Below are 27,699 nucleotides of genomic sequence, written 5' to 3'. Positions count from 1 at the left end.
AAAATAGAAATGAGAAACAAACACCATTGTGAATGCATTAAGAAAGTTGTTTATTACCAACATGTGGGTGAAAAGATTAACTGTTAATCATTTTGGTCCCAATCACCCCATGTACAAACAAAACTACATGTGGAATTGTCCTATGAAACATGCTACTTACACACTAGCAACTTTACTTCCATTTGTAAAAGCATCTTATTGAAGATCATTTAGCTCAAAGATAACTCTGAAATACAATTTGGATCATGTCTCATTTGGTCAGGAAGATTTCTAGCTGTTTAAGAATATATGTGAGGAGCTGTAGCATTGTGCAGCTTTGAAAGAGACTGGCATTTACATTTTATCATCACTGATTCTTTAAACCTGCATGGTGGCTGTCACACATTGTACAATTAACCACTTTTAATTGCACTTTTCAACATTTGCGTGGCTGATGAATGATGTGAAGTTGTCTTGGTAGTGGAATCTTCTCCAAAGAAGGCTGACACTTTTGTGATGTAATTTCAGGTGGAAATTTACGACTCAGCTAAAAAGGGAATAAAAATAAGTCAGTCTATGAGGAATTGCAGAAAAATTTCTTTGAAGAGTTTGCTTAGGGTTACAGGATCAAAAAGCAATTTCTTTTCCAGGCATGTGCCCTGGAATGCTGTGCATATTGTGGAAACAAATGAAACCAGAGCCAGATTGCCAAGGAATTTTAAAAGCAGCAAAAAAAAAATGCTACACGCACAATCCAGTGATTGTGCTGTGACTGCATCAGAATAAATGGCATTTTCAGGATCACTGGAAAGACCGCACTTGCATGGTTTTTGGCAAGTTAGACTTTGACATCCATATGGCCCACGCCAGCAGAATCTCAGCTAACCATCTACCCACAAGAGGGGGTTTTGTTTGCCTGTTTCTCAGTAACTTCCTTCCCCTCCCTCCTTTGTTACCCCAAGTAACAACTAAAAATTGTTTCTGCTTGAGTTATGGCTTGAGATTTCGAAAAAAAAAGTGAATCTGTCAACATCTGAGGAGAATGAGTTAAAATGTTTCAGTCTTCCAAGCCAAGATGGAGTTGTTGCTCTGTCCACAGATACTACCAGACCTGAGTTTTACCAGTTTGGTTTTATTTCAGATTTCCAGTAGTTGCAGTATTTTGCTTTTACTTCGGTTCTGTTTTGATGCCTCATTATTTAAAATTATCACCAGACTAACTTTTTAAGATTCAGGCCTGGTTAGTACTTGGATGACTGCCTGGAAATATCAGGTGCAATAGGCTTTCAATCGTAGAAGATGCAACACCTACCCTTCTACCTTCTCCCTGTCCAAAGTCCTAAACACTCCTTTCAATCTGGTCTATTGCATTTGGTGCTCCCAATGCAGTCTACTCTACATCAGAGACTAAGCACAGACTGGCTCACTGCTTTGCTGAACACTTTTGGTCTGTCTACCAGCAGGTCTAAGACCTTCCTGTTGCTTGCCACTTCAACATACCACCCTGCTCTCCTCTCTACATGTCCATCCTTGGCCTGTTGCAATGTTCTAAATGAACCTCAGTGCAAACTGGAGGAACAGCACCTCATGTTCCGATTAGACACTTTACACCCTTCCAGACTGAACGTTGGGTTCAGCCACTTCAGAGCATGAACTCTCTCCTCCACCCTATTTATTGCACTCTCCATTTTATTGCACTCTTTTCAACCCCTCCACCCCTTCTTCAGGCCAACTGTCACATTCCTCAGGCAGTCCTTTGTTTTGCCATTCATGCATTCTGACTACTCAACAGACACTTTCAGCACCTCAGCCTTTTGCATGCTCATTTACGTTCCCATCGTTCAATTTCACCACCCCTCCCTACCCTCAGTATAAATCTCTGCTGACTCTTCCCTTTCAGCTCTGATGAAAGGTCATCTAAGACTCACTATTGGCTCTATCCTCTCTCCACAGATGCTGTCAGACTGTACGGAAATATTCCGGCATTCTTCAAAAATTTAGTTGCGTGTGATGGACAAAATATGCTAATAATTATATTTAAATTGAAATTTGGTCCAGGATGCAATGCTTAAATACAGTGCTAAAAATCTTGTACACAGTGGGGCAAGATTAAAGTTTTTGAATATTAAGCTAAAAGTCAGCCCCAACTACAAAATGGACTACATTCCCAGGAATTACCTCGGAGTTCCTGCTACTAATGTGTAGAACCCAAAAACGAGTTGGATCTTATGTGCAAGGACACAAGTTTGAATACAATTCTATAAGTGCTTAATTTCCTGGTGTTCCTGGATACATTGGATGGGTTTTATATTTTTGAAAAGTTGTTTGAAAATTGGGTTACTTGCAGGTTGTGGATTGACAGACTTAAAATGCTTGTTGACAAACTCTTTCAATTGTAATTAAACTTCAAGACAACACTTGAATACATGAGGGTTTTCTTTCCCCAAGTACAAGCAACGTTTTCCAAGCTGACCAACGTACAGTGTTGGTTCATGGCAGCTGGTGTTCTATGATACCCACATTCAGTAGAAACTCGGACATTTCAGCTGTTGCGATTTGCACTTTAACTGTTAACTACAGTCAAAAGTGCAAACTCTACCTTGTTCTTCCTGTTCCATGTGTTGACTAGCAGTTCAGCAAAGTCATGAACCAACACATTGCAATGGCATGGCAGTATTAATATAAAATTTGGAAAAGTCACCAATCTGGTTGGAGAGGACGGGAGACAAAAAAGACAAAGGCAAATCTATATCATTGACCAGGCAGTCCAAATACTCAAAACATGGTTCCTCAAGAGATAAATTTGCCATCAGCAAACATAAATACTAGATAAATTTTACTCTCCAGCGGACTGCTATCAAGACTCAAGTAATAAATAGTTGTTTTGGAGTACCCAGTGAGTAGCAATAGGGCGAGGACAAAAGAGAAATGAGGAAAAAAAATTAAGATCAATCTTGGCCTCATCCATTATCTGCTTAGTCATAAAAGAGTTATTTGACTCAAATGGGAAGCCTGGAAAACGTGTATTTCTAAAAAAGCTTTACAAAAATTGGAAGTGCACATTTGTATAGATTCAACTTTGTTTTGAAAATAGCTTCAATAAAATCCAATTACTCACCTTATTAATTGTTCTAGCCAAGATAAAACTCTTCCTTGATAAGTTGATAGCAGTACTGCAAACAAAGAAAACTTAAATACTTCAGTCACATGGCTGATTGGATATGATTCATAATAGAGGAGAAGCTAAGAAAATACAGTAAGACAAGATTCACACCAAGTCTGGTTCAGCCATTACTGAGGTCCTTATTAAGCAATATCAGTTCCTGGTTAAGCAACAGTTCCATTTCAAAGTCCTAGTTTTCAATGTTTCATGTTTTTAAAGCCCTCCATGGCCTTGTTTCCTGCTATCTCTAATCTCTTCCAGCCCCACAAAACTTCATTATCCATGCTCCTTCAATTCTGAAATCCATAATCTACAAATGGGATATTGACAGGCTATGGGAATGGGCCAGGAATTGGCAGAAATGTGGGTAAATGTGAGGTTATCCATTTTGGCCAGAAAAAAATAAAAAAGGGCAATTTATTATTTAAATGGGAAACAGATTCAAAGTGTCTGTGCAGAGGGATCTGGGTGTCCTTGTGCATGAGTCTCAGGAAGTAGGTCTGCAGGTGCAGAATGTTATGTTATAGAAGGAAGATAAATGGAATCTTGGCATTTATTGCAAAAGGGCTTAGACTATAAAAGCAAAGAAGTGTTGTTACAATTGTATAAGGCATTGTTGAGACTGCACTTGGGAGTATCGTGTTCAGTTCTGATCACCTTTGAGGAAGGACGTGGAGGCACTTGGAGACGGGTTCAGAGGAGGTTCACTAGATTGATTCCAGGTTTGAAAGGGCTGTCGTATGAGGGGCAGTTGAGTAGCTTGGGCTTGTACTCACTAGAGTGCAGAAGAATGAGGGGGGAATTTGATTGGAGGTATAAAATACTCAACTGTACTGATAAAGTAACTGTTAACCAAATGTTCCTCCTTCTAAAATAGTCCAGGACAAGAGGTCATAGTTATAGAGCACGAGGGGGAAGGTTCAAGACAGAGATAAGGAGAAGCTACTTCTCAAAGGGTTGTAAATCTATGGAACCCAGTGTCACAGAGTGCAGTGATGCAGAATCAAATCGATGGATTCAAGAGGTGGTAGATAAATATTTGATCAAAAGCAGGACTATGGGGAAAAGCCAGGGAAGTGGAGTTAGAATGAGATGGAGATCAGCCATGATCACATAGGAAATGGCAGAGCAGGTTTGATGGGCTGAATTACCTACCCACATTCCTAACTCTTATGTTCCTATGATTTTAATTGTGCTGCCTTCATGTGTTTAGCCGGAAAGGTCATAAACTCTGGAATATCCTCCCTAACTCTCTCCACTTTTCTTTTTGGCCCTCTTTCAATAGGCCAAATGGCTGCTGTCTGTGCTGTAAAACTCTATCACATTTAATTAAAGCCTATCCATTTGAGCAAGGTGTTGGTCATCTGCCCCAATATCTCAAATGTTAAATGCTGCTGTATAAAACACTTCTGAAAGTACCTTGGGTTGTTTCACCAAGCACTACATAAATACTAGCTTTTTTGTAGAGGCACTGAAGATTGGGCTACTAATGCTCAGGTTGTGGCAGGTGAGGTTCCTTGATTTTGAATTTTTTTGAGAAAATAAATTTAACTTAACCTTTGTGTAGGGCTGGATTAGGCCACCTATCTGCCTAGTGGCAGCAAAGCTCAGGAAATTTAGGAAATGGTCATGGATTTTGCAATCATGATAACACATTGGCAGTTTTGCCATTACTCATTAGAAGCTGCTGAAACTTATAGAAATCTAGAACTTTTCATGCTTCTCCTTAGCATGTACTGTTGACTACAGTCAACTAGAAAATTGCTGAACAGATCAAAACTTGCCCCATTAAACTCTTGGAAAAAAGACGAAAGTGTAATTTGTTGAATGGGCTTTTAAATGGTAGCATATCAAGTTCATAACTTCTGCTGAACAGCTTGACTAGCCTTTAACTAAATGTTTAGCCAATTGATTGTTCAATTTCTCCATGATATTTCACATTCCTTAAAATGACAGCCCAGATCTTCCTGTAAGCTTCGAATCCAAGGCACCCTCCACTAAATATGACAAAATCTGCATCTTTACCTTTTTATGCTGGAGCTATAGGGATTTCCTGTCCCAGCTGTAGGATACAAACAGGAAAGGCAGTCATGAGATATAGTAGTGAGGCTCAGAAACGCTGAGGCCATACACCCTTTGCTGTCAATAGCATGAGGAATGCCCCTTGAAGTTTAACATCTTGTTATGTTTTTATGGAGAGGTTTTTTTTGAGGTTCTTAGGCTTTTTAAAATACAATTTTTAACCTTTCAGTGAAATTTGCTCTTAAGAGTTTGTGACTTAAAGAAATGCAAGTAAACATCAATGCCTTTAGTTTAAGCATTTTAAAATATACTTTACCAGTTATTTAATTTCAGTATTGCAAGTGCAGCCTTTAAGGCATGTAGCAATTGTTAATTGCTTGAATGTTTTCTTAATTTAGATAGCTGTTGAGATCAGCAGTTCTGTTGTCAAAAATTGTTTATTTGGGGACTTGAGTGCATTCCAGCTTTTATAATAGCAGGTTCATATGTTTATTAAATGCACGATGGAGAGGACATTAGTTGTTTAGCAACTTTACTTTTAAAAGAGTTTCTGTCGTTAATTTCAACCCAGGTCCTAAGTCTATGATCAGCAGGTATAAGTACCGTAAGAAAGAAGAGAGCAGACTATGCAGCTGCCCAGAGCCTGTTCCACCATTAAAGTAGATAATGGTTGAATCAATTGTGACTTTAACTCCACTTTCCTGCCTGCCCTCTCTGGGGAACAGTGACCATAATTCCATAAGTTTTATGTTACTTATGGACAAGGATAGGAGCAGTACTTGGGTGAAAGTGCTAAACTGGGGACAGCTAATCACAACAATATTAGGCAGGAAGTGGGAAATGTAGATTGGGGGGGGGAGGTGCGGTGTGTGGAGGGGTGGGTGGCTGTTTGAAGATAAATCTACACCTGTTGTTATGTGGGAATTTTTAAAAGGCCAGTTGGTTAGAATTCAGGACCAGCATGTTCCTATGAAAATGAAGGATAAGGATGGTAAAATTCAGGAATCTTGGATGATGAGAGAAATTGTGAGCTTAGTCAAAAAGAAAAAAGGAGGCACATGTAAAGGTTAGGAAACTGAGACAGAGCCCTCAAAAGATTATTTAAAAAAAAAGCAAGAAAGCACTTAAACAAAGATGGCTAAAGGGGCCACGAAATGCCCATGGCAAACAGGATTTTAGGAAAATCCCAAGGCATATTTGTACATTTCCGAGGAGCAAGAAGGTAGCTTGGGAAAGGGTAGATCCAGTCAAGGATAAAAGAGGAAATGTGTGTGTGGAGCCGGAGGAAGTTGGTGAGGTCTTTAAATGAGTACTTTGTTTCGGTACTCAAAGGAGAAGGACATGCTGGAAGGTGAGTCTAGAGATGGATATGTTGATATAAAAAGGTTTTGAGTTTTTCGACGTGTCCCCAGGACTTCATGGGTCTATCCCAGAATAGAGGGAGGAAATTGCTGGGGCCTGGTATGAAATCTTTGTATCCTCTTTAGTCACAGCAGAAGTCCCAGAGGACTGGAGAATGGTCAACGTTGTTCCTTTGTTTAAGGAAGGCAACAGGGATAAATCGGGAAGTTACAGGCCAGCGAGCCTTAGGTCAGTAGTGGAGAAGGTTTACTCATATTTAGAAAAATATGAACATATTAGCAATAGGTGGGTTGGCTTTGTGCAGTGGAGGTCTCACAAACTTCAGAGTTTTTGAGGAAGTGACAAAGGTGATTGAGGGCAGGGTGGAGACACTTTAGCAAGGTCCCTCATATCAGGGTGATTCAGAAGGTTAAGTCACATGGATGACCTGTTGAGATCAGCAGTTCTATTGTCAAATTGTTTATTGGGGACTTGAGCACATTCCTGAACTGGTTTGGTCATAGAAAACAGTAGCAGTGAAAGGTGCTTTTCTGATTGAAGCTCTCTGACCACTGGTGTTGTGCAGGGATCAGTACTGTGACCCCAAATAATTTGAAGCAGAATGTAGGGGGATCTGATTAGCAAGTTTGTGCTCAACACAAAGATTGGGAGAGTTGCAGACAGTGAGGAGGATTGCCAGAGGCTACAGCAAATATAGATAGGCTGGGAGACATGGCAATGGAATTTAATCTGGACAAATGTGAGGTGATGCATTTTGGAAGGAAATGTGCAGCAAATAGCAGAACCCTTAGAAGCATCAATGTACAGGGATCCAGGCATATAGATCTACAGTTGCCCGAAAGTGGCAATACAAGTGGATAAGGCAGCTTATGGCATGCTTATCTTCATCGATAATTGCATAGAGTATAAAAATTGGCAAGTCATGTTTCAACCATATTTGGATAATTGTGTACTGTTCTGATCGCCACAATAACCAGAAGGATGTGAAGACTCGAGATGGTACAGGAAAAAAAAAACAGAATGTTGTCTGATTTGGAGGGTACTAGCTATGAGGAGAGATTGGACAAACTTGATTTGATTTCACCTGAGGGGCGACCTGAAAAGGAGTTTACAAAATGATGAGAGGTATGCATAGTCAGAGTTTTCCCCCCAGGGTAGAGATGTCGATTGCCATGGGAAATGCGTTTAAGGTAAAAAGGGGTAAGTTTAAAAAGGAGATGAAGGGCAAGTTTTTTGCTTTTACATGAGGATGGTAAGTGACTGAATGCACTCAGAGAAGGTTGTAGAAGCAGATACAATAGCAACATACAAGAAGCATCTTGACAGATGTATAAACAGGCAGGAAAAGAGGAGGATAGGGACTGCTTTGAGGCAAAAAGTTCATTAATTTAGAAATGTGAAATGGCCCAGGTTTGGTGGGGCTGAAGGGTCTGTTCCTGTGCTGTACTGTTTTGTTCTAAGCTTGGAATGTATTCCATGACCCAGCCCTTGCTGTTCTCTGTGGAAGAGAATTCCAAAATACTAAATTTTCTTAAGAAATCCCTCCATCCCTGACGCCATCTTCATGACATGTATGGGAGAGAGAAGAAACAAGAGAGATCACAACCTCTTAGCTCTACCATGTCAGAATACCTGTTTCATAAGAAAATGGGTTGGGCCTCAACTCCAAGGCCCCACCTTCACAGCTTTTCATAAGGCAAACCCCACATTCCAGGAATCAGTGAACTTTCTCTGTACACAATACTCCAGATATAGTCCCATCAATGTTCTGTACAACTGTAATGAGACTTCCCTATTTATATACGCCATCCTCGCAATAAAAGGGGAACTTTCAATTTGCCTTCTGAATTACTGCTGTAACTGAATGTACAAGAACACCCAGATCCCTCTATACTACAGCATTCAGCAGTCTCTCCAAGTAATATTCTGCTTTTCTATTCATTTGCCCACTCACTTGACCCTACTAGATGTCATTGCAGACTCTTGGTATCCTCTTCACAAACTTGTTTTCCTGCCTATCTTTGTATCATCAGCAAATTGTTACCATACACTCAGTCCAAGTAATTAATGTAGCTTGCAAATAGTTGAGGCTTCAGCATGGGCCCCTGTGACAATCGGCCAACAATCTATTTATCATTACTTTTCTGTTACTTCACTAATCCTTTGTCCATGCTGAAATATCACTCAAATCAACACCATGAACTTCTATCAGAACCTTTTCTGTGGCACCTTGTTGAATGTCCTTAAACAATTCAAATACATCACATCTACAGGCATCCTGGAGTAAATCTTCAGGGCATCCAAACCCAAGTCTACAACTGCAAGCCTAAGAGAGGCATCCAGTGAGGGATACAGGTAGTGTATCTCTCTGCCTATTGGAAGTTTGAAAGCTCCAGGTAAATATGTGGGCACATCAGGACACCCTTTTGGGTCCAGCACCTCCCAAGTTTGCCACCAACTCCATCAGAAGATCAAGGCAATTATTTTTCAGAGCCTGATATTTCAGTTAATCTATATACCCTTTTTACACTCAGTTTTTACCACGTTTGCTGTCTGAAATTGGCTGCTGGATGCCTGGAGAACTATTGGAAAGGAGGGAGGAAATTCACACCAAAGAGATTGCCACTGACCATGAAATCTGGGGCAAAAACTGAGATGCACACAATGGCTTAACCCAGTGGCCAAGCATTCAAATGTACCTTAACAAGAAATATAACTACTGTGGATGGAGAGCCAAAACAAAAATTTGTTCAAAATTGGTCAAGCAGTATCTCTAATAGAAACAGAGTTTCAGGTTGATGGCCTATATAATAGTTTGAGAAAATAGCAGGAGCCAGGAACAAAAAAAAATGTGATTGGGGAGGGCAGGAAGTTTCATGATGCAAAAGCCAAAGAAAATGGTAAATGATTATGGTGAAGAAACAAAAATTGCTTCCAGATAAGGAATGAATAGCTACACAGCAGCCATTTTAATGCAACATAAAAGAAAAGGGCCAGCAGCCTTGGACTAAGTGGCTTGCAATGTTTCTTACCATTTCATTAGACAAAGTTAATCGCAGCTAAGCTGTGTACAAGTCACAATTTCACATGGATTAAAAAGGAAAACTTGTCCTACAGTTACCAAAAGGTGAAATCAGAAAAATCTTCCTTAGGAGTACTTATGTTATTCTACTATTGCCTATACAGAGGAAATGTATAAACATTCATGCTCAGACATCAGTATTCATCTGCTAAATACATGAACTGCAACCAAGTGCAAAAAATTGCTCCGTTTGGCAATTTTACATGTCATAATTTGGATGAGCATCAAGCGTAAAAACAAACAATGAAATGGTCCTCAAATTCCTTCAAGTAGTTACATCATATGTTTCAATAAAATACTTATATATAAAAAAAAGTAACATCCTAATTCTGATTAGTCATATTTAAAAAGCAATTCCACCTCAGGTCAAGAAAGTACTGGTAGCTCCAGTCAGGAAAAGTGCAATCGGGTGACTTTCGGTCTTAACTCCAAACAAGTCTGAATCAATAATGAATCAAATACGACTAATCTACTGCAAAAAAGAGTGAACTGCTGGATGAAATCAACTCTGGAAAATTGTTACAAACTTTCAAAGCTAATTACATTTCATAGGGATATTAAATCACAAAATATTAATTTCTAATGCAAAACCAGTAAGATACAATCAACTACCAACAGATATTCCAGTAATAGTCAAAGTACCAATAGCCTAAAGTCAAGGCAGCATAGGACATAATGGTAATCATAAAATAGAGGCAACATTGAAACAACTTTCTATTGTGGTAGAAGTATGGTGGATACCTTTTGAGAAATAATAGGTGGAATTTTACTAGCACATCTGCCCAAGGTTTGTATGGTCCCGCCCGAATATGCCAGTAAAATTCCAGCCAATGAATATTATCATGAATAGGAATGCGCCAATAGCCAAGTCACGAATAGAAATGCTGTCATCCTCAGATGAATTAATTGAGAAATTGCCTCAGACAAATGAAAGGCCTGGACAGGGTAGGCTGAAGGATCAATTATCAGGCATAAATTTAAAGGTGATTTATAAGAACATAAGAAATAGGAGCAGGAGTAGGCCATCTAGCCCTTCGAGCCTGCCCCGCCATTCAATAAGATCATGGCTGATCTGTCGCTGCTCAGTTCCACTTTCCCGCCCTCTCCCCATAACCCTTAATCCCCTCTCCTATCAAAAACCCATCAACCCGCGTCTTAAAAATATTTAGCGAGGCAGCCTCCACCACTTCAACGGGCAGAGAATTCCAGAGATTCACCACCCTTTGAGTGAAGAAGTTCCTCCTCAACTCCGTTCTAAACCGCCCCCCTTTTATCTTGAGGCTGTGCCCCCTAGTCCTACTGTCTCTTTTGAGTGGGAAGAGTCTCTCCACCTCTATCCTATCCATCCCATTCATCATCTTATACGTCTCAATGAGATCTCCCCTCATTCTTCTAAACTCTAACGAGTACAAGCCCAGTTTATTCAGCCTCTCCTCATAGCTCAACCCCCTCAACTCCGGTATCAGCCTAGTAAACCTCCTCTGCACTCCCTCCAAGGCCAAAATATCTTTGCGCAGGTGCGGCGCCCAAAACTGCACACAGTACTCCAGCTGCGGCCTCACCAATGCCCTATACAGCTGCAGCAAGACCTCCCTACTTTTATATTCAATCCCCCTCACTATGAAGGCCAGCATCCCATTCGCCTTCCTGACCACCTGCTGCACCTGCAGGCTGGGTTTTTGCGACTCATGCACAAGGACCCCGAGGTCCCTCTGCACCGTCGCCTGCTGCAGATATGATCATGCTAGATACCTGGAATTCACTGCCAAAGTTAATGCTTGAAACACTCACTCAATAAAAAAAAAGGTACCTGGATCTGCATGCAGAGTGCTGCAACCTGCAAGGCTACAGACTAGGTGCTGAAAAATGGGATTAAAACGAACAGCTTTCTTTTGACCAGTGCAGGCACAATGGGCCGAATGGCCTCTTTCTGCATTGTAATTTTTTCATGGCTATGTTCAACAAGACCCTACCTCAGGTAATGTCCCAATTATTGTTTGCAGGACTAAATGGCTAGTAGTATAATATTTTTAAATAACCACCTGCCATGTCTATTTACTTAAGCACAACAATCAGAAACAGGTGCAAGTATCATTTACCTTGGAACACATTTCTTGGTTTTTTCATTATTTCCATTTTCTTCTTCTTTTGTGGCAGCCTTCATATTAATCACTTTTTGGGAATAAAAAAGAAATCAGTCAATGCATAATTTCAGTTAACAGTGGTTAAAATACAAACATGTTAGGTCAAAACCTAAAATCAATAAAAATGTGTTTTATAATAGTTAACCAACACTTTAATTATCAACGCTACTAATCTTGCTATGTGGCAATTTCAACTAACCTTTGTTCATGAAATCATAATCTGATGTGGCATATACACTAGACATAAAAAGAAACACAAAATTCTGGAAATAGTCATGTCCAGTAACATTGGTAAAGAGAGAAACAGTTAACATTTTAGGTCCATGATCTTTCATCAGAATTAAGAAAAGTTAGCGATTTTAATCCAATGAGAGGGGAGGTCCGTGATAGGTTAGTGACAAAAAAAAGACTGATGGTGCAAGGGAGTGGTAAGTGTGTACGTGTTTATATAAAATGAAAGATTTGTAATGAAAACATGTTCAATCGTGATTCAAATGCACATAATATACACAAGCTGAATTTTTGATTGCAAATCTGACAGTTGCCAATTGCAGCAAGAACTCGAACCAAATTGCTGTCACATTATTGGGTAACCCTGCCTCACAAATGGCATCCTTTTCCTATGATGTGGAGGTGCCGGAGTTGGACTGGGGTAAACACAGTAAGAAGCCTCACAACACCAGGTTAAAGTCCAACAGATTTATTTGGTAGCAGTAGCTTTCAGAGCACTGCTCCTTCAGGTGAATGAGAGTTCTGTTCACAAACAGGGCATATAAAGACACCAGCTCAATTTATAAAATAATGGTTGGAATGTGAATCTTTACAGGTAATCAAGTCTTAAAAAAGGTACAGACAAAGAGAGGAGAGAGGGTTAAGCACAGGTTAAAGAGATGTGTATTGTCTCCAGCCAGGACAGTTAGTGAGATTTTGTAAGCCCTTTTGCACGTCATGGGGATTATAGATAATGTAACATGAACTCAAGATCCCGGTTGAGGCCGTCCTCATGTGTGTGTGGAACTTGGCTATCAGTCTCTGCTCATGACTCTGTGCTGTCAATATGCCAACATCTTGATGCATAGATTCAAACAAGACCTCTTCACCATACAGGACCTTCAACAGATGCTATACACTAGATACATTGACATTTTCTTCCTTTTGGATTCATGGTGAACAATCACTGAAAAACTATTTGATGACATCAACAAGTTCCATCCCACTATCAGATTCACCATGGGCTACTCTCCAGAATTAGTTGCATTTTTGGACACAAGCATCTTCATCAAGGACAATCACCTCAGCACTTCATTGTACCATAAGCCCACCCATAATCTCACGATGCTCCACTTCTCCAGCTTCCAGCCTAAACACATTAAAGAAGCCATTCCTTACAGACAAGCCCTCTGTATACACAGGATCTGCTCAGATGAGGAGGATCTTAACAGACACCTCCAGGCACAAAGATGCCCTCAAAAGAACAGGATATGGCGCTCGACTCATCGATCGACAGTTCCAACATGCTACAACAAAAAACCGCACCAACCTCCTTAGAAGACACAGCATCCTTCGTCGTCCAGTACTTCCCTAGAGTGGAGAAACTACGACATCTTCTCCAGAGCCTTCAACACGTCATTGATGAAGATGAGCAACTTGCCAAGGCCATCCCCACACCCCCACTTCTTGCCTTCAAACAACCACATAACCTCAAACAGAACATTGTCCGCAGCAAACTACCCAGCCTTCAGAGGAACAATGATCACGCCACCACACAACCCTGCCACAGCAACCTCTGCAAGACGTGCTGGATCATCGACATGGAAGCCATCATCTCACGTGAGAACACCATCCACCAGGTACACAGTACATGCGCTTGCAATTCGGCTGACGTTGTCTACCTGATGCACTGCAGGAAAGGATGTCCTGAGGCATGGTATGTTGTTGTAATGGCTGCATGGTCTCCCCAAAAGATGAATGAATACTGCTCAACAATCACCAGGCAAGAGTGTTCTCTTCCTGTTGGGGAACGCTTCAGCAGTCATGGGCATTTGGCATCTGATCTTCGGGTAAGCATTCTCCAAGGCGGCCTTCAAGACACACGACAACGCAGAGTTGTTAAGCAGAGACTGATAGCCAAGTTCTGCACATGATGACGGCCTCCAACAGGATCTTGGGTTCATGTCACACTATCTGTAACCCCCACAACTTGCCTGGGCTTGCAAAATCTCACAAACTTTCCTGTCTGGAAACAATACACATATCTTTAACCTGTGCTTAAAGCTCTCTCCACTCACATTGTCTATACCTTTAAAACTTGATTACCTATAAAGACTCACATTCCAACTGTTATTTTGTAAATTGAGTTTGTGTCTTTATATACCCCTGTTTGTAAACAGAACCCTCACTTACCTGATGAAGGAGCAGCGTTCTGAAAGCTAGTGGCTTTTGCTACCAAATAAACTTGTTGGACTTTAACCTGGTGTTGTGAGAATTCTTACTTTTTTTTTAGGCAGCAATAAAGGAAACACTAAACCTCAATTTGTCACAAATGGTCAGGTCAGGCATAAAATGGAAACCTGGGACTACAACAACACATTTGCCAAGAGTCATCCATCATAGGAGACAATTTTAAAGGGTCTACAGGTTGAATACACATTTGACCCAGTAACAGTACATTCACATGTCCTGGGTTCAAGCCCTACTCTAGAACATTAGCATATAATTTAGTATTCCAACCGCCCTTCAAATCATCAAAAGGTGCTGCTTTCAGCCCAAAGCAACCCTGCAGTTATCAGATCTCACTGGCCAAAGCCCTTATCACGTGGCACCATTTGAAGATTAGGACAACTTTCCTGGTGTCTCATTCAATCCCTCAGCTATCATCATGAAAACAGACTAGCTGGGTGCGGTTTGGAATTTTATACACAGGCTGATTAGTGTTGGCCTACAAAATGAATACATTTCACAAAGTATGGGAACTCTAAGACTTAAGACTTGCCACGTGGAGGTGCATGAGGCAGCCAAAAATGCTATTTTCCATAGCTAGCTTTTCCAGGAACACACAGTTAGCCTGGAGCCAGAGGCCATGGCTTGAGGAGTACTATTCTACTGAGCATGGCTGATCTGGAGTCACTTTTGTTCTTGTCACCTGTCATAGGGGAAGGATTTGCAGGTTGAGCATCCTGTTTAGCCACTTCTTTGAGTACGCCTTCTGTGCCTGGAGTGGGACTGAACCTGAAGTTCATAGAAACCTTACACTGTAGAAAGAAACCTTTCGGCCCATCGAGTCTGCATTGATCACAATCCCACCCAGGCCCTACTCCAATATCCCTACATCTTTTATCTGCTAATCCCTCTCATCTACGCATCTCAGGACACAGAGGCAATTTTAGCATGGCCAATCAACTTAATCCGCACATCTTTGTAGAAGCGATCATAGAAAGCAATCATAGAAACCCTACAGTACAGAAAGAGGCCATTCGGCCCATCGAGTTTGCACTGACCACAATCCCACCCAGGCCCATCCCCATATACTACCCACTAATCCCTCTAACCTACGCATCTCAGGACACCAAGGACAATTTTTAGCACAGCCAATCAACCTAACCTGCACATCTTTGGGCTGTGGGAGGAAACCGAAGCACCTGGAGGAAACCCTCACAGACATGAGGAGAACGTGCAAATTCCACACAGACAGTGACCCAAGTCAGGAATTGAACTCAGGTCCCTGGAGCTGTGAAGCAACAGTGCTAACCACTATGCTACCATGCCATCCTTCTAACTATACTACAAGACTTCCAGATTGCATGCATCTGTGGAAAAGATAAACATTTCTGGTACACCCTTCAGAAAGATAAATTAGAAACGAAAAAGGGAGAAAAGGACATGTAGAGCACTGGAGTAGAAAAAAAAAGTATTATACATTAGTTCGAGAAATAAAAGGAGATTGAAAACATGACATTATCCAAAAAAAAAGCAAATATTGGAGGTGGAGAGAGGATGAGGCAGTGGTGCTGTGAAAAGAAAAGCAGTTTCACAGGAGGTTTTAATCCAGAGCCCCAATATGTTCCACATTTCCAAATTTATAAAGATTGGCACTCCCATCCCATAACATTAGCACAAAGTGAAAGTGAAAGCATCAATTAAGGTTAGAAGTTGAGGGGCATAAAACTAAAGATGCCCAATTAAAACTGTGCCCCAACCTCCTTCTACACATACAGACCTTCTACATAGTGCCAACGACAGGCAAGAGAAAGGGAACTGACTTGATAAGCAGGGAGCTCAGATTCACACTTAGAACAAAGCAGCAACATAATGTGCATCCAGTCTCAATACAGAAAAGACTACACCAAATATGCAGGCAATTCTCCCAGCCTGCTGTGCTGCTTCAGCAGTGCTGGGAGATATCAAAGGTAGTATAACAGGCTTCCTGCTGGGTGTTATGGCCTCCAGCATTGTCAGTTCCTCGCCAGAAGGCGGAACGGAGACTAAAGTCTCCAGGTCTGCTTGTCTCTCCCACCCCTGCAGAAGTGGATCACTCTAGCAGTGTTTACAACAGCTCCTCACTCGTGGGGGGATGAGTGAAGGGGGCAATGGAAGTGCCCCAGGAGGTTGGGAGTAAGGGGGTGCCTCTGGGCATTGCCAATCTGGCCCCCAGCATCAACCATGGGGCAAAGTGGCAATGCCCAGACAACACCTTGGCACTGCCCAGTAAGGTTGGGGACTCAGGAGGAATTGGTGGGGGTGGGTCCTGCTGCCACTCTGCACTTGGGATCAGTGACAGAAAGAGGGAGGACAGTGATCAAGGCAGGTGGAGAGAAATTGGGGCTGGCCTGGACACCTTTGGGAGGCCAGTGATGCAGGATTGCTGTGTAGCCGGTGATCGGGAGGCTGACAGTGCAGGGCTACTGTGCATGCACCACTATGACAGACCTGTTCAGCGGTATGCTGTCAGCCTCTCCAGCAGGAATAGGCCCTGCCCCAGCTTTTCAGTGTGATTCATGCTGGGGCACTCCATAATGCACAGAGTGTGGGAGATTCATTCTGAGACTCCTGAAAAAAAAAGTAGCAGGATTTACTCCAGTTTTTCCCACAAATTCTGCGCAGAATTTTTTTTGGGAGAATCCCAATGTGTTGTACCACATTTAATTGCTCCCTCATCGAGGGAAGTACTTGGGCCCCTCGACAGTGGAAAAAGGTGGTGAATGGTAAAGGTGCTGGGGAGAGAGGCTAGTCAAAGTGATCTAAAATGAAAGAAGTGCCCCTTCAGAAAGCGGGTAGACGAAGAAATGTTATGATGGCAAATAACCTGTCAAGCATTTGATGAAAAAGAATCCCCATCATTCTTTGTGCTTTAACCTACACTTCCTCAACCTCACAAAACAGAATGGAATGGTCTGGTCGTATAATTCAGAAAGTGTCAATCAAGAAATACTGACAGGAAGAGATGTTGTTAGAACAGATGCAAAACAAAAAGCCAAAAACTAGAAAAGCATGTAGTTACAGGAAGCAGGGTGAAATAGTTGTGGATGTCAGTAAGCTTATACTGTCAGTTATGATCAGTGTGGAAATCAAAGCTCCCAGACACACACAAATGATGAAAAAGACATGTGTTATCTAAAGCAGGCTGGAAGTTAGTTATATAGAGCTCTGCCTAGATTCTGGGCATTGCATCTCAGGAAGATCTTGACCTTGGGAGTGTGGTATAATATTGGGAAAAATAAAAATTGAATTACAAGCACAGGGTGCAATGACAAAGCCTGTATTCCCCTTACATATAGAAGGTTAAGAGGTGATCTCTAAAAGTGTGGTAAAAGGATTTAGTAGCTTCACATACAACTTTAAAATTAGAGCTAGGTGGTTAATAGAAATTTGAAACTTTTCCCAAAGTTGAAGAAAACCGATTGATAATGTTTTTGAACAAGGGCATCGGGAATTACAGGACGAAGATAGGTAAATTGAGTTATGCTACAATCAGCCATGATCTAACTGAATGACAGAACAGGCTCATGGAAATGAATGACTTACACTTTGTATTCCAACTTAAGGGTTGAAGCCAGATGAACCATGTAAAAAGGGAAGGTTAGACAGTGGAAGTAAAGTTTAATTAAATTTCATAGACCAGGTCAAAAGCTTGAAGCTGTCATCTATATAACAACATAAAAGCTGTTCGTGCAAAGAGTTACTGCTCAAGGATAAGAAAGGTGTTAATTTTACCAAGAAGTAGCCTCAAGTAATACAAGATCAGAATCTCAAGAAAGTGTTAGACTAAAGGTGTTTTTAAATTCAACTTCCAAAGCAACCTGCATCTTCTAGTTGCTATATTTTGTATCTAGGGCGGCACAGTAGCACAGTGGTTAGCACTGCTGTCTCAGGGACCCGGGTTCAATTCCCATCTTGGGATGCTGTCTGTGCGGAGTCTGTACGTTCTCCCTGTGACTGTGTGGGTTTCCTCTTAGTCCGAAAGAGGCTCTGGTTAGGTACAGTGGCCTTGCTAAATTCTCCCTTGAACAGGTGCTGGAATGTGGCAACTGAGGATTTTCACAGGAACTTCATTGCAGCGTTAATGTAAGCCTACTTGTGACACTAATAAATAAACTAAGCTAAATAATGGCTCCCAACAAGTGATTTTAATCTCACCTACAAATTTATAGTTCGAATTTTAGCAGGCTGGACAAACCAGCTCAGATACTGGGCCCAAGATGCATTTTGAAAAGCAGCATAAAATAAATTTTTATGAATTAAACCCAATTCAGCTTTTACCACAGTGTAAACTCCGACAGCTTAAAGTTAAAATGGCAAATTCATATAGTCCTTGGGGGAATTAACTTTTGGAATTCAGATACTCTTATGTGGAAGGCAAGGCGATTCTGGTAATACAGTTAGTGAAGGAGATGCTGAGAATGACAAGATGGAAGGAAAATTGCAGACTTATCTATACCTTACATGCAAGTATAATCACAGGCATTTCTTCACTAAGGAAATGAAAGATGATGCCTCCTATTGTGATCGAAGAGAAAACAAGGAGTAGAACAAAAGCAGAGATGCCTTGTGCCACCTTAGCATGCCTTCAGAATTGACTCAAAACAGGAAGCCACCTATCAGCTCAAAGACACTACACTACCAAATGAGCTGTCCATTGTCCCTCAAATAAATCAAATTGTCTCAATAGTTGATTTTACATGAGAAAGTTGTATATAACTACTCAACATTCTACAAAATGTTCAGGACTCAGATGTACAATATTTTTTCATTTTCCAATTTTTAAAAACTGGATTGTGCCCTTGTTTCCCATACTAATAAAAAGGAAAATCATACCTTTTTACCCCCCTCATTACTGGTCCTGTACTATTTTACACCAATTCTGCTTCATCCCCAACCACGTACCCTCCAGTATTTAGAACAAGTTAGTTTCCATAACAGAGTCATCAACCATCAATAGAAAATTCATTATACATTATACAAGCTGCAGGAATTTCATGCTGGAAACGGTAGGCCACGGAATTTCTCTGCAAGTGCATATCTAGTACGCATAACCTGTTGCCTCGCCACATGTGCACGCACGCACACGCGAGGCAATTTGATCTGATGTCTGTACTCAATTAGTAATGCTTGGCTTTAACCATAAATAGATACTTTGAAAAAAATTGTGTAACTGTTAGTTAAAGAACACTGCAGGTTCTTCCAGAACCATTCCATTTCAAATTTAAATTCTAGCCTTCATAGAAAGAGGCCATTTGACCCATCGAGTCAGCACCAACCACAATCCTACCCAGGCCCTACCCCCATATCCCTACATATTTTACCCGCTAATCCCTCCAATTACACATCTCAGGACACTAAGGGGCAATTTTAGCATGGCCAATCAACCAAACCTGCACACCTTTGGACTGTGGGAGGAAACCCACGCACACACAAGGAGAATGTGCAAACTCCACACAGACAGTGACCCAAGCCAGGAATCAAACACAGGTCCCTGGAGCTGTGAAGCAGCAGTGTTAACCACTGTGCTATCATGCCTTGATCCAGACATGGAGAACCCAATGGCAGAAAGAAGAGTTACTGCTCTCTAGTGCAGAACCAGGGAGTCTTAAAAAGAGGCAATTTATTATAAGAGTGCAAAGAGTTCAAATGAAAACACTCCAGTATACCCAATAAAAGGGAAGTGGTCAGATTAATTACACCTCAGAGCATTGCTACAAGAATAAAGTGAGTGTTCTTCAGCTACTTCAAAAGAACCAAGCATGAGTTCAGGAGTTACTCAGTGACAATCTAGTTAGTGTTCACATCATTCACAAATCTAACAATATAACAAATTAGAAATCTGGGAAATGTCTGGTGCATAAAAGGAATATGTTCAAGGCTTGATCTTTGAATTCCTCAAAAAGTACTGTTCCTCCTTTCTTTTCCATGGCAATGCCTCAGGCAAAGCCAACCAGTCAGTACCCTTTCCTCCTTTATTATAAATGAATGTGATGGTTAAAATTCAGCTTGCTTGTGTTTGTCCTGAGTGCAAGGTGAAAAACTTCAGTAATCTGTCTCAGCAATATTCAAATTCTGTACTACTAAGCAACTGTTTACATTGGAGCAATAGTTTCTTGTTTAATAGTCTGTCCAATGATATAACTACTGTCATAAGAACATAAGAAATAGGAGCAGGAGTAGGCCATCCAGCCCTTCGAGCCTGCCCCGCCATTCAATAAGATCATGGCTGATCTGTCGTGTCTCAGTTCCACATTCCCGCCCTCTCCCCATAACCCTTAATCCCCTCGCTTATCAAAAACCCATCAACCCGCGTCTTAAAAATATTTAGCGAGGCAGCCTCCACCACTTCAACGGGCAGAGAATTCCAGAGATTCACCACCCTTTGAGTGAAGAAGTTCCTCCTCAACTCCGTTCTAAACCGCACCCCCCTTTATCTTGAGGCTGTGCCCTCTAGTCCTACTGTCCTTTCTGAGCAGGAAGTGTCTCTCCACCTCTATCCTATCCATCCCATTCAACATCTTATACGTCTCAATGAGATCTCCCCTCATCCTTCTAAACTCTAACGAGTACAAGCCTAGTTTATTCAGCCTCTCCTCATAGCTCAACCCCCTCAACTCCAGTATCAGCCTAGTAAACCTCTTCTGCACTCCCTCCAAGGCCAAAATATCCTTGCGTTAAGTATGGCAACCAAAACTGCACACAGTACTCCAGCTGCGGCCTCACCAATGCCCTATACAGCCGCAGCAAGACCTCCCTACTTTTATATTCAGTCCCCCTCGCTATGAAGGCCAGCATCCCATTAGCCTTCCTGACCATCTGCTGCACCTGCAGGTTGGGTTTTTGCGACTCATGCACAAGGACCCCGAGGTCCCTCTGCACCGTCGCCTGCTGCAGTTTTTCGCCACATAAGTAATAGTCCTTCCTACCATTATTCCTACCAAAGTGGACCACCTCGCACTTGCCAACATTAAATTCCATTTGCCAGTTCCTGGCCCATTCGCCCAGCTTATCTAGATCCTTCTGCAGACTCTCCACACCGTCCGCGCAATTTGCCGTTCCACCAATCTTGGTGTCATCAGCAAATTTCGACACCATACACTCGGTTCCCTCCTCCAGATCATCTATATAAATGGTAAATAGCTGAGGCCCCAGCACCAACCCCTGGGGCACTCCCCTAGTCACCAACCGCCAATCCGAATAGCACCCATTAACCCCCACTCTCTGCCTCCTATTTGACAACCAATCCTCTATAGAAAATATTCTCACCAGCATTTCTGAGTCTGGAAGTTTTAATCTTCCTCTTTGTGAATTCTACCTGTTTTCTGAGCCAAGATCCCTTCTCACCAATGTCCATTTGTCATCTTTTATAATCGGGGTACCCTTCCTTCTGTTTTATTCGAACCATCTTTCTGAAATTGATGCACGGCCTGGAATATTTCTCAAACTTGGTCTTCATGTAGCCATGCCTTTGCAATGGCCATTAGAACCAAACCATTTATCCCATTGTGCCACTTGTACGGACCTTTCTTTCTGATACAATATTAAACTCGTGTCCCACCCCACCTGCTTTTACTCACAACAATTTACTTTGCTATTGGCTAAACCTATCTTACCTGAACATTCCTTTCTCTGTTAGTTTAAATCCATTTGTTACTAAATTGACCATATTTGCTGATGCACTCACATTTGTATCCTCTGTCCCTCCCGCAACACCCTGGTTACACCGTTGTCTTTAACTTTCCGGACCTCCCATCAAAATTTAGTCTAAGGCCCTCGCAGCAGCCCCAGTTATGACTCATCAGGATACTGGTCCCAGTGCAAATCAGACGAATGCCACAATTCCCTCTTTCTCCAGTCCTGATGTCAGGGCTCCATGATTTAAAACCAATCTCTCCCACACCAATCTTTGAACCACGCATTCAACTCGATCTTATTTACCCTCTGCCATTTGCTCACGGCTTAGATAATATTGCTTTGTAGTTGTACAATATGTGTTTCCCATTTTTCAATTAAGCCTCAGTTGCTCATACTCCTTCATCAGAACCTCCAAGGGGGAAAAAAAAAGAGAAAACCATATACAATTATGGCTAACTTGGAAGCCAAGGAATTGGGGAAGTTAGGTCAATGGTTTAATGGAATAGGATAGGGGACCAGGAGGCAAGGCTTATGGGCAAGGAAAGTTAGGGACTCAAGGACAGAGTGTTGAATCTAATGCTCAAACAACAAGTGCAATGCCCACCTCCTGCACCAACCATGAACTGGAGCTTCAATGCATATCACAGCAACTTACAAAAGGCATCTGTCACCAAGGGGAACACCAGCAATATTACAGGAATGCAATTATCTTTAAAATCACAACATAGTGGTTTGGACTTTTTGTCCTTTACTATTTAGGTCAATACCCCCTATTATAACCACAATAATTCTTTGGAAAGGAAAGGCCATCTCAAGACATGTAGGCTTGGCAATAAATAAAGCCTTGCTACTATGGTATTCCCAAAAAAATTAAGAAATCTTAAAGATCAACAAAGTAGAAAGGATATGTGCCAATTTTGAGTGCAAGAATTCAGTTGATGAGTTCAGTTATCAGTTAATGAAAAAAAAATTGATTTATTTACAGGTGAAGATTGTATAGAGGCTTACTGCCTCACGTCTGCAGCTAGCTCAAAAAGATTCTGAATCAGAAACCCGAGCTCACAAGGGTGATTTCCCCACCTTACTCTCCAATTGGTTCCCAGGTCACATGTCCTGCACAGTGGTTAGCACCATTGTCTCACAGCACCAGGGACCCAAGTTCAATTCCCAGTTTGGGTCACCGTATGGAATTTGCATGTTCTCCCTGTGTCTGCATGGGTTTCCTCCCACAGTATGGAAGACGTGCTGGTTAGGTGCATTGGTCATGTTAAATTCTCCCTCAGGTGTACCCAAACAAGCGCTGGAGTTTGGCAACTAGGAAATTTTCATAATAACTTCATTGCAGTATTAATATAAGCTTACTTGGGGCATTAATAAATAAAATTTAAACTCTGCAGATTAGGACAATCACCACAGGGATTGTGTATGAAGAAGTTCTAGCTCAGCACTCCCAAAACAAAACCAAACTTGAATAAAACTAGTTTATCAGGTCTCATTTTTTTCACCCTGGTAAGTAACTGCAGGCACAAACAACTCTTGTGTGAATGATAACTTGTGCGTTATCTAAGCTCTAGTGTCAGTGGCTATTTACCCTGGGGGTGGGTGAATTTGGGTAAGGGAGCATTATAAATCAAGCTGTACCCCACCTCTAGCTGGCCACAAAAAATAATTCCTAGGAAGATGACTAGGTAACTACCAGTTAAATAGATACTTTGAAAAAAATGTTTATGGTTAAAGCCAAGCATAACTAATCGAGTACAGACATCAGCTCAAATTGCTGCCTTTGTGGTTTAAGGAGTCAACCATATCACATGGTATAAATACTCAAAAAACTTAAGGCTTGGGTCTCATCTAATGGAAAAACACTTTTACATTGCTGTAAACAGAATACATTAATTGCTTCACCTCAAATTCTCTTCAAGTATTATAATACCTACACAATTGTACACACAAACCAGGAATATAGAAACCCTATAGTGCAGGGGCCATTTGGCTCATCGAGTCTGCACTGACAACAATCCCACCCCAGGTGCTATACCCATACATTTACCCCCTAATCTACTCACCCCGGGACCTTAAAGGCCAATTTACCATGGCCAATCAACCTATCCTGCACATTTTGGACTGTGGGAAGAAACCGGAGCAAACCCACACAGGCACAGGAAGAATGTGCAAACTCCACACAGACCCAAGCTGGGAACTGAACCCAGGTCACTGGAGCTGAGAGGCAGCAGTGCTAATCACTATGCCACCCACGTTCAGATATTTTTGTTAACTGAGAAGATCGCCAGAATTTAAAGACATGATGGATCAAAGACAAAAATTTAGACTGTATTTTTGTCTTCCTTCCCCCATAACTATCACCTTCAGAATATTCTAATCCACAAATAAATTTGCAATACTCAGATCCAAAACAGATATAGGTATTGCAATAAAGGAAGAAAAGAATCCTGAGTTATCAGATTGATGTCTTGATTACTTAGCTTCTGTTGAAGCTAACAGAGGTTTGGAAACAAATTAATAGTCAAAAACTAACTAGAACAAAATATCTGTACTTTGATTGAGGCCAAAGTACTAATTTATCTTGCACTTACATGCGAATGAACATGAAAAGCTACTTGCTGAGATATTAATGAATAACTTATTCCAAATGCAGAAATTTCATCCTAATTAAGAGTATGGCATTTTGGCAATGCCAGAATGTTATGGGCCATTTTACCCTTCATCATTACCATCTTAGTTCTGAAGTTAGATGTTAACGTTTATTAGTGAGACAAGTAGGTTTACATTGACACTGTAATGAAGTTGCTGTGAAAACCCCTTAGCTGCCACTCTCCGGCACCCGTTTGAGTACACCAAGGGAGAAATTAGCATGGCCAATGCACCTAAATCAACACGTCTTTCGGATTGAGGGAGGAAACTGCAGCACCTGGAAGAAACACATGCATACACAGGGAGAACATGTAGTCTCTGCACAGTGACCCAAGCCAGGAATCAAACCCAGGTCCCTGGCATTGAGGCAGCAATACTAACCACTGTGCCAGAAATTGTGCCTATCACTCTTAAACAGACAGTGGTATGGACGCAAAGATTTCCTAAAGGTATTGGATACATTTCAAGATTAGCACCTTGATAAATTATGCTCAAAATCCAATCTCGAGCAAGTCCTTGACCTACTCCCTTCACATAATCCTCCCATCCCTCCCTAAATAAATAAAGCAGGCATCAACATTCAGTAACACTAAAAAGTTGAAGATCACAGTTGCAGACAGTCAATGTCGTCAAGGAAGTATACAGAAAAATTAACATTTTAAACAAATACTTCATCAAAACGTTCTTGCACCACTTTGCAAGTTATGTAATCGTCAATATCAATTTTCAGTCCTTTCTCTGCGACCCCACCCCGAGAACCCACGTCATGAATTTCGCAATTCAGTAAAATTCCGAATTAGACCATCTTAAAAGAGTGGAAATCTAACAAAAAAAACTTTAAAATATGACAACATGGAGAAAAGAATAAGAATTATTCCCATTAAATAGGGTATTTGCACTCCTACGTAAAGTACCCAACACTTCCGTGTTTATGCATGAAAGTTGCCTGGCTGAGCAATGGAAGCTGGAGTTCTCTGGAAAAACAGACCCAAGAGTTATAAAACAAAACCTGGAACTGAAACAAGGATAGTGCGCTTGTATTTTAATGAATAAAGAAGCTCTCACCTACTCGCTTTACAGCAGGCAAACTCTCTTGTCTAATTCCAAGGAACTACGTGCAACCAATTCCCCTCACGTTTAAGCTGTTTTATTCTGGCTGGAAGCAGCTGTTTCTCTGCGTTCTAGTTTGAGTTTACTGCTACACAAAGGAGGGAGTCATTATCATTGATTCGCGTCTCCAAACAACAATGAACCTCGATTGAACTTCAGACAAAATAATTCAAAATGATAATTACATTAAAATCGTAACATTGTAGAAACTCATGACATGCTTAGTTCCCATTGGGAATTTGGAAAGATTGGAACTATAAACCCCTCTTCAATTGGTTTCGTCCCAGTTAGTATGACATGAGAGTATTTTCTCACCAAAAGAGAGATGCCTCTTTTGCGGACTGGAGCTAATAATTACTTATTTTCTGACGTTTAAACATTAAAGTCTTAAAAGATAATCGTGTCCCCTTGAATGGATTATCACCAAGTCACACACGAGCCTTTGTCCGATTTAAAACAATCGTGCGTTTCACTCATCTCTATCCCCATCTCACCTCACTTTTATTTTACCTCTGAAATAACCCGCTCAGTCGCTGCATCAATTTCTTATCCTTAGTGAATTTAATCATGGTAATAGATACAAATCTCTACATGGGATTGGCTCTCTTCAGGTCCATTATTACCGTTCCAGACTTCTTGTCTCAAGTTCTGTATGCAAAAGATATTCTTGTTAGGGGAGGTGGTGACACAAATTCTAAGTCCCCGAGTTAGTGATTCCCTCAGGGCAGTATGAAAGGTTATGTTATAAGTTATGCATTTTAGTGAATATGGTGTCCAAGAGTAAAGGGACAGTAGTCAGTGCTTTACCTTGTTTGCTCTTGTCAGATTATTCAGCTTCTTTCTACACTGGTGTACAATTCTGAGGATGAGAGAAGCAGTTGATCAGTGCCATGGCCACTTCTTTCTACTTGGCACTGACAACGTTCTTCTGTGGTTTCCTCCCATTGACATTCAGTAGCCGTTTTTCTGATGTTGCCCTTGTCTCAGCTCATTTCTTGTTGAAACTCTCGTTCCTGCCTCTGTTATCTCACTGAGTGACCCCACTCACCTGATGAAGGGCAGCACCCCAAAAGCCCATGATTCCAAATAAACCTGTTGGATTTTAACCTGGTGTTGTGAGACTTCTTACTGCGCCCACCCCAGTCCAACACCGGCATCTCTACAAGTTACCTCTACACATAACTATTCCAACAAATTCCTGGCTGACCTACCCTTTGTAAACTTGAAGTCATCCCAAACTATGCTGCCCATGTCTCAATTCTTAGCAAGCCCTCTTCCCCTATCACCCTTGTGCTTGCTAATCTACATTGACCCCCAGTCAAGCACTATCTTGATTTAAAAATTCTTGGTCTTGTCTCCATGGCCTTGCCCCTTCCCTGTCTCTGAAGGCTCCACCAGCCCTACAGCCATCTGAGATATCTATGCCACTCTAATTCTGGCTTCCTGTGCATCACCAATCTTAATTACTCCACCGTTGGTAGTCTTTTGTTGCATCAGCCCCAAGCTCTGGAATTTCCTCCCTACACATTTCTGCCTCATTTTCCCCCTTTAAGACCTCCTTAAATTCTACCCCTTTGACAAAGCTTATGGTTATCTGACCTAAGATCTCCCTATGAGTCTTAGTATCATACTTGATTTTGTAATATTCTTCTGCTTTGCTGCAGTTATCTGAAGTTTAGTCTGCTGAAATTCTGTATTGTCCTTTGCCATCTTGTAATGCCAGGATCCTCCATTTATAGATGTGTTTTCAAAATGACATAAATCAGCTACTGCAAATAACAGGACAATCAATTCATTTCCTGTCCATTTAATGTTACTCTGCTACCTGCAGCAATCGGTAGCCATCCATAGCTTTTAAACAATTACCCTCTGAATATCCGAGTAACCTGGTTTATCCAGGTGTTAGTCTACTGAAATGCAAATAGCAATTTACAATGGTGCTAATGCTGGACAGCATTGTTGGTCAGAAGTCCTAGTTTATGGGCACAAGAACAGGATTAATGACACCATGGAATTTTTAAGCCTTTTTTTGTACCTATACACCATTAATATTATACAAATCCAACAAAACA

At 41.3% G+C, this 27,699-nt stretch overlaps 1 protein-coding gene across 6 annotated transcripts; it reads right to left on the bottom strand.

The window, feature by feature from the left end:
* Positions 1–26: 26 nt before the first annotated feature.
* Positions 27–26,544, bottom strand: LOC145349716 (death-associated protein-like 1.S). 6 transcript variants are annotated; one of them, XM_080198252.1, is made up of 5 exons: positions 26,251–26,265; positions 25,587–25,715; positions 11,708–11,780; positions 3,098–3,152; positions 27–526 (listed from the first exon to the last, which is right to left on the bottom strand). In XM_080198252.1, coding segments are annotated over exons 2-5 (240 nt in total). In that variant the 5' UTR covers positions 25,588–25,715; positions 26,251–26,265; the 3' UTR covers positions 27–415. The 6 variants fall into 6 exon arrangements, with proteins under 6 accessions (XP_080054378.1, XP_080054382.1, XP_080054380.1 ...); XM_080198256.1 differs by lacking the exons at positions 25,587–25,715; positions 26,251–26,265 and adding an exon at positions 26,435–26,544; XM_080198254.1 differs by lacking the exon at positions 25,587–25,715 and having other exon boundaries at positions 26,251–26,314.
* Positions 26,545–27,699: the final 1,155 nt, after the last annotated feature.

This window comes from Carcharhinus amblyrhynchos, chromosome 11 (assembly GCF_965287045.1).
Source record: "Carcharhinus amblyrhynchos chromosome 11, sCarAmb.v2.hapA, whole genome shotgun sequence".
Lineage (NCBI taxonomy): Eukaryota > Metazoa > Chordata > Chondrichthyes > Carcharhiniformes > Carcharhinidae > Carcharhinus > Carcharhinus amblyrhynchos.
This window is presented reverse-complemented; position numbering and strand designations above follow the sequence as displayed.

Excerpts from the sequence above, each read along its gene's own strand:
- LOC145349716 (XM_080198252.1), bottom strand. Across the intron at positions 3,153-11,707 it reads ACCAAGAAATGTGTTCCAAG|TACTGCTATCAACTTATCAA; the intron begins GTAAATGATACT and ends CTTTGTTTGCAG. Across the intron at positions 527-3,097 it reads TGGCTAGAACAATTAATAAG|CTGAGTCGTAAATTTCCACC; the intron begins GTGAGTAATTGG and ends TTCCCTTTTTAG.